The 11,836-nt window shown below is 28.4% G+C and overlaps 1 protein-coding gene across 3 annotated transcripts; it reads left to right on the top strand.

Annotated features, from left to right (window-relative positions):
- The first annotated feature begins 2,714 nt into the window (after positions 1-2,714).
- On the top strand, positions 2,715-9,996 carry LOC130965281 (BEL1-like homeodomain protein 1). 3 transcript variants are annotated; one of them, XM_057890025.1, is made up of 7 exons: positions 2,715-2,940; positions 3,071-3,171; positions 3,456-4,358; positions 5,477-5,850; positions 6,976-7,036; positions 8,007-8,391; positions 9,024-9,996. In XM_057890025.1, exons 3-7 carry the CDS (start codon positions 3,483-3,485, stop codon positions 9,587-9,589), a joined length of 2,262 nt encoding a protein of 753 aa, XP_057746008.1. In that variant the 5' UTR covers positions 2,715-2,940; positions 3,071-3,171; positions 3,456-3,482; the 3' UTR covers positions 9,590-9,996. The 3 variants fall into 3 exon arrangements, with proteins under 3 accessions (XP_057746008.1, XP_057746006.1, XP_057746009.1); XM_057890023.1 differs by having other exon boundaries at positions 3,453-4,358; XM_057890026.1 differs by having other exon boundaries at positions 3,453-4,358; positions 9,027-9,993.
- The last annotated feature ends 1,840 nt before the right edge of the window (positions 9,997-11,836 follow it).

Genomic DNA, 11,836 nt, shown 5'->3' with positions numbered 1-11,836 from the left:
TTTATTTTTGTTTATGGATTTTAGCTCTTGACATAGATATGTTTGGGAGTAAAAAATTAATTCCCAACACCTTTCAATTAGCAGGTTAAATGCAAAATCTGTTGCATATATATAATGCCCTTAATTATTAACCCTAATAAAATATGACATATAAACAATCTAAATAACTACTACTTAGTGTTAGATTTTAAGGTTCTAGTCCACCTTTCTTAATTATAACAAATTAAGAAAATTATTAGGGTAGAGTACAAATACTCTTATAATATATGTGGTTGAAATTATCAGGTGTCTCGTAATAAACTAAAAATAATTATTTCTAAAATTTGAAAACAAATTTTAAATTATACACTAGATCAAAAAAGTAGTATTAGTATCCTATAGATTTATAAAGAATTTCCAAAACGTTTCATAAACATAGAAAATAATTATTGTATATTTGTATATATTTATACATATTAGCTTATATAATTTTTAATAAAATAATTAATAAATTATAAGAATAATCTATATTTTACAACATAACAATCAAATTCTTTTAATGATACATGTTCTTTTAATGGTAAATGCTATTCAACCCCCTCTAAAATAACATGTAAGTTACCCTTCATTATGTGTCACATTGTAATTGGTTCTTATCTTAACCATAGTTGAGTTATTTTATAATTTATTATTCTTAAAATATCAAAGCTCCGTTAATTGAAGCACATTCCACTCCTCCATTTTTTGTTCATCACTTCATCACCTAGATTCGGTCCTTCCAAGCACCGTTGCGTTAGTGACAAGAAGCACCAACGTCATCGCCATCTACGGTCTTCCCACACAACCTCTAATTAATGGTTAATTTTAGTTATTAAATTTTTTTATTAAAAAAATATATCTTTGTTTAATTACGTGACGGAACATATATTTATATGTAAAATATAATATAATAAAATAAATCTATTCAAAGTATTTAAAAGTTTAATTAAAATTATGAACATACAAATATAATAATAAAATTTGTACTCCAAACAAATAAACATATTTTTTTTATCATATATATATTATTTAAAAAATAAATATATTATTAAAATTAATAACAGAAATTTAAAATAATAAAATTTATCTTTCTTACCGTATTTTTTATAGTATTTTTATTTTTTTAATTTTTAATTTATTAGTACTTTATTATTTAATTAAAAATTAAACAAATTATTTTTATGAAAAATTATTTTTTGTATTATATTAGAGAAGAGACCAATATAGCAGTTTAAAAAATAAATTATATAAATATTTAAGAGATAAATATGAAATACATACCTAAAATAAATAAAACAGACAAAATGGGAGTACTATTGAGAAATGGAGAATTATTTTTGTCTGTTTTATTTATTTTAGGCATGTATTTCATATTTTTCTCTTAAATATCTATTTATATAATTTACTTTTGTATTTAAAAATTTTAATATTATCTATTTTTTATTTAAAAATTATTTTTACATTATTTTTTAGACTGTTATATTGGTCTCTTCTTTAAGATAATACAAAAAATAATTTATCATGAAGATCATTTATTTAATCATTAATTAAATAATAAAGTACGAATAAATTAAAAATTAAAAGAATAAAAATATTATAAAAATACTTGTAAGAAAGTTAGATTTTATCATTTTAAACTTGTGTTATTAATTTTAACCATTTATTATTTTTTAAAATAATTTATGTACAATAAAAAATATATTTTTTCTGATTTTAATTATACTTTTAAGTACTCTAAATAGAGTTATTATATTATATTTTACATATGAATATATATTCTATCGTGTAATTAAATAAAGATTTATTTTAATAAAAAAATTAATGACCAAACTAAACATTACTTAGGTATGTATTTCATATTTATCTCTTAAATATTTATACAATTTATTTTTTAAACTGTTATATTGGTCTCTTCTCTAATATAATAAAAAATAATTTTTCATAAAAATAATTTGTTTAATTATTAATTAAATAATAAAGTACTAATAAATTAAAAATTAAAAAATAAAAATACTATAAAAAATACGGTAAAAAAGTTGAATTTTATCATTTTAAATTTCTGTTATTAATTTTAATAATATATTTATTTTTAGATAATATATGTATGATAAAAAAATGTATTTATTTTTTGGAGTACAAATTTTATTATTATATTTGTATGTTCATGATTTTAATTATACTTTTAAATACTTTGAATAGATTTATTTTATTATATTATATTTTACATATAAATATATGTTCCATCACGTAATTAAATAAAGATATATTTTTTTAATAAAAAAATTTAATAACCAAATTAACCATTAATTATGTGGGTAAGCAGTGATTCACGCCAAAAAGAGGCACTGGCTATACTATACTGGGAAGAGAGGTTGTGTGGGAGGGCATGGCGATGACGTTAGCGCTTCTTGTCACGAACGCGACGGTGTTTGGAAGGACCAAATCTAGGCGATGAAGTGATAAACAAAGAATGGAGGAGTGGAATGTGCTTCAATTAACGTGAGTGGAGCTTTGATATTTTAAGAATAATAAATTATAAAATAACCCAACTGTGGTTAAGATAAGAACCAATTACAATGTGACACGTAATGAAGGGTAACTTACATGTTATTTTAGAGGGGGTTGGGTAGCATTCACCTCTTTTAATATATATAATAAAATCAGAAGAAAAAAAAAAAGAGTTGGAGGAGATATTAGGGAATAGTTGAGACACATGGACTACATTATCTATCAAAGTATGGAAAGAGAGCAGAAACCTTGAATCTCTCTGTGTGGAATAAAAGGGTGGATAGCTTTATTAGAGAGAGAGAGAGAGAGAGAGAGAGAGATGGACACTTTGTCTAGTTAAGATAGCACCTTTCTACCTTCCTCTCAATCCTCAAATCACCACGCTTCTTTATTTTCTTTCCCATTCACAAAATGGTACGGACACCTTCCCTTCTCAACTGCTTCTTCGTTTTTCATCAATCACAATTGAATCACATCAAATTCAACCTTCTCTCTTCTTATCTACTACTTTTTCAATTCTTTAATATGTTGGATTGGTTTTCAGGATCTGCAAGTACCACAAGAAGTGATGAGATCCAACAACACAACTACTGATATTCTAATCATACACTACTTGTAGTGTTGCCAAATCGAAACCAAGCTAAGGTGTGTGCACAGATCAAGACACAAATAAAATACAATTATCTTTATATAAAATTAATAGTTAAAAATCGTTAGATAATTCGATCAATTTATTAAAATTATTATCTAATAATTTTTAATTATTAATTTTATTTAAAAATAACTAATACACATAAATTTACACTCGCAGATAAATAAGCAAGAAAAAGGATTTTTTATTAGTATCTTTTTTTTTTCCATCATGGTTTCTGTTATTATCATCATGTCACAGCAGGTTCTGTTTCTCTGTCTGTCTTTCCGTACAGAAGAAGAAGAATCACAGAGAACAGAAAAAGATGGCAACGTACTTTCATGGCGGCAACAATAACAATAACAGTGGCAGTTCGGATATTCATCATCATCAATCTTCCGCAGAAGGAGGGGGATTACAGACACTGTTCCTCATGAATCCAAACAACTACGTACCTTTCCCCTCTGACACCGCACAAAATCCAACACCAAACATGCTCTTCTTCAATCCCAACAACAGTACTACTACTCCCCACGCGCTCAACCTCGCAAGTCTCTCTCACGCGCCGCCCCAACAACAAATAATCGGAGTAGAACCTGCCGGCGGTGGCAATGAGATCTCCGGCTTCCATGGCTTTGTGGGGCCCACACCACGTGTTCATCACTACAATTGGGGATCCATCATGGATCAAACGGCTCTTTCTTCTTCCTCTTCTTCTGTTGTTGCAGCAACTGTGACGGTTGTTCCAAATAATTATTCGGAACATACAGTCACAACCGCAACAACAGAAATGAGATTTCATAGAGCGGGAGGCCATCAATCCCATCATCATCCGCAAGGGTTGTCACTTAGTCTTTCCTCTCAACAACTTCCGTTTAGGTCTTTTTCCAACGCCGGTGGGGTTTTGAATAGTGTTGTACTTGGATCCAAGTTTCTGAAAGCGGCACAGGAGCTTCTTGATGAAGCCGTTAACGTGGGTAACGATAATAAGATGGATTATTCCAACAATAAAGAGAAGATGAAAGGGAATAAAAATGTTGAATCCACGTCTGATGGTGGCGGTGATGATAATAGATCAAGTGGTGGCGGCAGCGGCGGTGAAAATAGTGGTGGTGACAACAAACAAGGAAGTGAACTCAACACTGCTCAAAGACAAGAACTTCATATGAATAAGTCCAAGCTTGTTACCATGCTTGATGAGGTAATAATAATAAGTTACATGCATGTATATAATGATTGGATACACATGAATTTATAATTGTTTTTATTTAACTAATCTCTAAATGCTTACTTTATATTTTAACTGTAAAATTTAGATACAATTAATTTTATATAAAGTTGATAGTTGATTGCCATCTAAAGATTATGAGTTATTAATTTTATATAAAATTAATTATACTTAAATTTTTATCTAATAATCATCATAATATACTTAAATTAGTTGTGTAGTTAAGTATTGAAAATTTGAAGTTTGTATTACATATACAACAATTTATCATTAGTGAATGACAAATTAATTTTTGACGGGGTTAAACCCTAAAAATCTTAAAAGGTGGGTAAAGTGTCGCGTAATTGTGCTGTGGATTGTTTTAATTTTTTATCATTTGTTCCGGGTTGTGTTGGTTCAATTTCTTGGAAATAATTTATGTATGATTCAACTTGTGAAGGGGGTCCCTCATTAATTTCGGGTAAGTGGGTAACCAAAGAAGAAATAATGATAATAGAGAATGCGACAATGCAATAGATAGAGCCATAGAGAAGTGTGAGATTGACATGAATTAATAGTGACTATAAGTTCTTTTACTTGTTTTTCCTAAAAGAGTGTGTAGGGTAAATGAAAACGATGACAAGAATTAAAAGAAAAAAATTGATTAGAATTGGTGAATGTCAGAGAATAATTTTTGGTTTGGGCCCATTTGGGTCAGTTTGATGATTATGTAAAATCTTTGTACCATTATTGATTGAGATTTGAGGAAGGGGTTATTGTAAAAAGTTAAGTGAGGCCTTCTTCATATTATATGGGTCCGATTTTCTTTCTTCCTTCATCAAACCATCTCAAAATTAAACATCATTTACTTTTCAGTCATCAATGACATTCTATCGTACTATTCTTAGTTCTTCTCAACATGAAAGAGAGCAGTATTTTGAAGTGTAAATAATAAAAAGATAAAATTGTAAAATTATAAATAATGTTAAATTATTATTTAATTATTTTTAACTTTTTCTAAAATGACTATTCAAATGACGCTTATAAAAATAGCTATTCTTGTGTATACAGTGAAAATTATGTAAATTTTAATTTGTTTTTGGAATGATTAGGTGGAGCAAAGATACAGAGAGTACAAGCAACAAATGCAAATTGTGACGTCATCATTTGAGGAAGCAGCTGGTTATGGAGCTGCAAGAGCATACACAGCACTTGCATTGAAGACAATATCGAAGCAGTTTCGGTGCCTAAAAGATGCAATATGTTTGCAGATCAAAACGACTGGCAAGACGCTAGGTGAAGACAACTGCATGGGAGTTAAAGTGGAGGGTTCAAGGCTTAGATTCATTGATCACAATCTCCGGCAACAAAGGGCGCTTCAACAGTTGGGAATGATACAACACAATGCTTGGAGACCACAAAGAGGATTGCCCGAACGAGCGGTTTCTATTCTTCGAGCTTGGCTTTTCGAACATTTTCTTCACCCGTAAGTAAAATTTATCGCTGAAAATTCAAGTCAGTCGACTTCATGTGAAGTTGATATCTGAAAGCATTAGATAATTTAACTAATTTGACTAAATTTTTATTTAACGGTTTTCAGACTTCACTAAGAGTTTTCGTCAAACTTATTATATGCAAAGCGAAAGAAATTTGTGTTTATTGATTTTAAAGATTTTTTTTTATTATTTTAAGTACTTTATAAGGAAAGAAGAAAAAACAGAAAATAATAAAATTTTATTAATTATTCTAATTTTTAATAAAATTATAAAAACAAAAATTATTAAAATTGAAAATACAAGTTAAATAAATTTTTACTTTTATACTTACATTTCTAAACCTATCTATTTGTTTCGAACTTTTCACTATTCTTCTAATTATTTTAAATACATATACAACACTATTATTATTATTATTATTATTGTTACAAGCACAAAAAATTCTTGAATCTAAAATAAGTGCTATTCTCTCTTATTATTTAGATTTCGTACATTATTGATTAGTTCAATTATAACTAATCGTTAGTTATCTAAAAGTGAGAAAGGAATAAAAAGAATTGGTTGAATAATTGAAACGTTTGAATTATCAATTGTAGTTACAAATTAATTTAAAACTTTACTTTTCTTGATTTCTTAGAAAGGTTCTAACTAACAATATTATTATCTTTTAACCACTAAAATTTGCTAACATGACAAGTAGAGAATAGAATAAAATAAGAACGTGTTTATTGATTTTATAGAATGTGCTTTGTTTTTATTTTAAATATTTTATAAGGAAACAAAAAAAAAGAAAAAATAACTAGCTTACTCATTCACATAAATAATTGTCGAAAGTTTAAATTTTACCTTATATATGTAGTAATTTATTGGTTAACGATAAGTTTTTAATTAAATTTTCGATCCATGATTAATTAGTCATTGGTCTGTCGAATAAAAAAAGGAAGAAATTTCTTACTCCAACTAAAACCAGTTATAACTTCTTCTATAAAATACTACAATTTGAGCTTTTTTCTTTCTCATATTTGTTTTCTTTTTCAAGTGGTGTATTCTCATTGATGTATACTAAGCTTGCCTTCAATAACTTAGTAGGAGTTTTTACTTTTGGCCTTTTGCAGTTATCCAAAGGACTCCGATAAGGTTATGCTTGCAAGACAAACTGGACTTACTCGGAGCCAGGTATATATATTTCAATCGATGAAGCAATTTTATTAGTGATTCCATCGTTTACTTATATTGAGCACTCACACCATTTATATACACTTCCGTTTTGAAGCATAAAATGTCCAAATAAAAGCTTTTGCTTTTTCCACGAGAATAGCTTCAATTTTTGCTATTCAAAAATACTATTCGTACACTAAAATTGATTATTAAAATCAACCATAAATGTATTTCTGTATAAATATATGTGTGGTTTAATTTATTTTCAATGTGTATTTATATTTTATATTTTATACTGAGGACTTTAGTGACTAATTTTAGTGTATATCTAACATAGTCATTTTTTTTATTATTATGGCAAATTTAACCGCCATTATATTGAAGAACATTATATATTCTCATATTAAAAAAATGTCATTTTATTTTATTGTTTTATTTAACACTTTATCTTACATCTTAAAAGTTTAAATGATTTTTTCTCCCTTCTGCTTTGAGATTGAGCACCAAAATATTTCTACACACATGTTAATTGATAATTTGATAATTATTACGTAGCTAAAAATATGTTATTAGTATTAATTATTTTTCTATTTCTCATTGTATAAATTAACACATATAAGAGACCAACAATTTTTGTGTTTTGTGGACAATACTTAACTATCAAAAGAAAAATGAGTAATCTTCTACCATTAAATGTAATCTCACACCATTAAAAATACTATTGCTAGCCAATTAATGATTATAAAACACAAAAGTTACTGGTCCTACCATTCTCTTTTTTTTTTTTATTAGATGCAATATGTGATTTACATAAAATATAATAAATCTCACATCTTATTCAATAGTGAATAAATACATGGTACCCTAATATACCAAACAAATTAAAATAAATACTCAAAATATTATACTATCTAAAAAGATATCAATATGTTTTTGAGAACTAGCTAGGTTTGTGACATACATAGTAATTTGTAATGCATACATGCAGGTATCAAACTGGTTTATAAATGCCCGAGTTAGGCTATGGAAACCAATGGTTGAAGAAATGTACTTAGAAGAAATTAAGGATCAACAACACAATAACAATAATGGCTCCCAAGATGATGATGATGATGATGACATTGACACCACCAACAAGAAGAAGAAGAAGAAGCTAATAAGAGAATCATCAAACAAGGAATTATGGTCATCATCATCATCACAATTAGAACAACCACCATGTAGTAGTAGTGCCATTAGACTTGACCACTTAAACACCAACCAAAACAACACTACTCCAATGACTGAGATCTCACCAAATTCCAACAACAATTCAATCTCAACATCTCCATTGAATCTAAGGAATCCTCATCATGAGATTATGAACTCTCCAGGTATCATTCTTTTCTTCTTCTTTGTTTTTCCTTTTTTTCCTTGAGAAATTGTATTTTACCCTTTGAACTTTGATTTATGCACAATTTGTTTCCTAAATTTTTAAAAATTCAAACAAGTTAAATTATATGCTTTAAAAATATAAACGAAAAACTTGTCATAGAACCACTTTTCTCAAAAATTTTAATTAATATGAAAGACATTTGAATAGTTATATTTTTAATACATTCTTTTATGCAAAAATTTTATTTTAAGATACCTGAATTTTTTGCATAAGTTTTTTTTAATTGGTTTTATATTAAATTTTTATTTTTTTAAACAAAGATCAAATTTTAAATTATAAAATTTTAATATTATATTATAAAATTAATTTTTAAAAAAATTTAAACTATTAAAAAATATATAAATAATTATATTTCTAATAAAATATATCATGCATGCAAACTTCAGAGCATATATATTAAGACTATTACTCATCACGCAAAGATATTTACATGTCAAAATGATAGCTTAAATACTGAAATGTATTATGTTAAATAATTTATTTAAATATAATAAATTAAATTATTTTTAATTATTATCTTCGTAATACATGAATAATGTACTTCAAAAAAGTAATTAAAGTCTACTCCAGCAGGTAGCATTCTTTCTGTGGACATGGAAATGAAGCCGATAAGAGAGACAAATAGCAGCAACAACAACAACAACGTAAATTTTGGAATTGAATTAGGGAACCCTAATAAAGACGGTTACCCTTTAATGGCTTCTTTTGGGAATGAAAACCACGAAGGTGGCGGCGGTAGCGGTAGCGCTTATGGTTCTACTACATTCTCCATGGAAGACATTGGAAGGTTCCATCAACAATTGGTGGCTCCAAGGTTCCATGGGAATGGTGTTTCACTCACTCTAGGGCTTCCACCAAGTGATAACAACAACACCAACAATAACTTTCCATCGCAACAAGTAGGGTTTCTCTCCTCACACAACATGCATTTAGGAGGAGGAGGAGGAAGGATTCATCATCATCATCACGACATTGAACCAGCAACCAATGATGATGAGTTTTGTGGAATGAAGAACAATGCCACAACACCTTCTTCTCATTCAGGAACAAGTTATGATCATAATAACAACAACATTGACATGCAAAATCCGAAGAGGTTTGCTTCTCATCAATTGTTGCGTGATTTTGTGGCCTAGCTGCAACCTAAGATATTATTATTATTATTATTATTATTATTGGAGATCACAATTTTCTCAAAGTTTAGGTTTTATATATATATATATATATATATATATATATATATATATATGTATCTTAGAGCAAAGAAAAAAATTGTTAGACGTGTATGTAATTTAATGCTCTATATATTCTTTTAATTAGTTAGTTAGTTATGTCATATGTGATATATGAGTGTTAACACAGTAATTTACTTCTTGTGTTTTTCGTTTATTTTTGTGAATCAACCACTACATACATTTTGGAATAACGTGATGATTTCTTGGAAGACTTTAGCTATACGTGGGAGGGTAATTAAGTTTAAGTTTGCTTCATCATGTAAGGATGAAAACTATAGTAAATTAAAATAGTACATTACATATATATATATACTTTCTAATATACTTTGCTTTGGCTTTATTTGTTATAAATGGTAGTGGAATTTAGCCAGGCTATGAATGGTAGTGTATGTTTCTCTGGACGTACATATATTATTGTTTATGTAAATATCCGGAATATATTATATATGATAATATATGATAATAATTTACACTTATTTGGTTATTTAAACCAAAGTTCTGAAAACCGAATCGGTCATCGAATCGCTTTAGTTACTGGTTCATTGGTATAGGTTCAATCGGTTTGACTGTGGTTAAACCAAAAAAATCGTTTTATAATAAAATAATAAATAAAATATAAATAAACACACTAAAACATAATTATAGTCTAATATAAATTTTAAAATATTATCCAAATTAAAAGTACTATATAAACCAAAATGTTATAATCTCATTCAAATGCATATTCAAAAATCATTTAACAAAAACAACCAACCAAACATAAAATGACAATATCCAAATTTATCATCAATCATCAAAATTCGCCATAACTTGCTGCAATTTTGCTACATTAATCCCTCATTAATCCCTCACTTATGTAAACCCTTGTGGCTTGCGAGACTTGTTTGTGGATATGCCTAACAGAACAACCAGAGATGAGAGGCCATGCAAAGCTTCATGTGTTTTAAAGTATGTTAGAAATCAAGCTTGTGATTTATCCATACTTACATCATTATGGCTTCATCAAGATGTGCCACCACTCTTGCAACGAAATGAAAACCTTGTTATGAATGCCAATAATGAAATGAATTGAGTAGGTTTAACATGACAGGAGTAGGTTTATCATGGCAGGTTTTCATCTTCCACTCAATGAATAATTTATTAAATCAACAACAGCAAAACACAATATAACAGTCAAAAGGTCAAGAACAACACCAAACAATAATTTATCAAATTAACAAGTTAATAAGATCAATCAAAACTGAAAATCAAAATAACAAGAACAATATTCAATTATTTATTCAATCACTATATCACTATATCAGTTCACACTTCACAGTTCACAAAAAAACTATATCACTATATCACCATTTCAGTTCACAGTTGAATTACTTGAATCAGATTTCACATAGCTTCACTACATACATGTTCTCACTGCAATTACTCTTGTTAAAGCCCCTTCTTTGTTATAGATTTCATTAGGGCTGTTTAGTTCGATTAAGCATGTACTATAAGTTTCTCTAGGTCTATGTAACAAGCATGTAGGTTATATAAGTATCCTCGGATATTATTTCTCTAAGTATATGTAACAAGCATGTAGGTTATATAAGAGGATAAGTATCCCCGTTTATTATTTCTTTTTCAAATATGTCGATTGTAATTCCATGTCTGATTATAAATTTCAATTTCAGTTTCAATCCTATGTCTTTATATTTATGTAACTGTTCTATTGAAATCCAATTTGGTTGATCGAGTTCTCATCAGATTAGGGGAAAAGATTAATTGAATTTTAGTAACCGTGATCAATTTGACCACATGTCTAAATTAGTAGATCTTTGCGACTTAGCCCTCTGTAGGGCTTCAAGAATTGGGTTATTGTTTTTTCTTTTAATTGTCATATGCTGAAAGCTTGAGGGCTTCAGAGTTCACAGCGCTTCACTATATCAAGTTCAATCATAAATTCGTAGTTAATTAAAAAAATTACCTACAGATCATGCAAGAGCCAGTGGTTTAGAGGGGGATAGAGACACTGAGAGACAGAGCCAGAGACACCGAGTGACCAAGGGAGACAGAGACACCGAGAGCACCACGGGAGATAGAGCATGCAAGACTGATGGAGCAGACAGTGGCTTCGAAGGTTGCGATGGCTGCTGTGCGAGGAAGGCTTCA

Source organism: Arachis stenosperma, chromosome 3 (assembly GCF_014773155.1).
Source record: "Arachis stenosperma cultivar V10309 chromosome 3, arast.V10309.gnm1.PFL2, whole genome shotgun sequence".
NCBI lineage: Eukaryota > Viridiplantae > Streptophyta > Magnoliopsida > Fabales > Fabaceae > Arachis > Arachis stenosperma.
The sequence above is the reverse complement of the archived record's forward strand: the minus strand, read 5'-3'. Positions and strand labels throughout refer to the sequence as shown.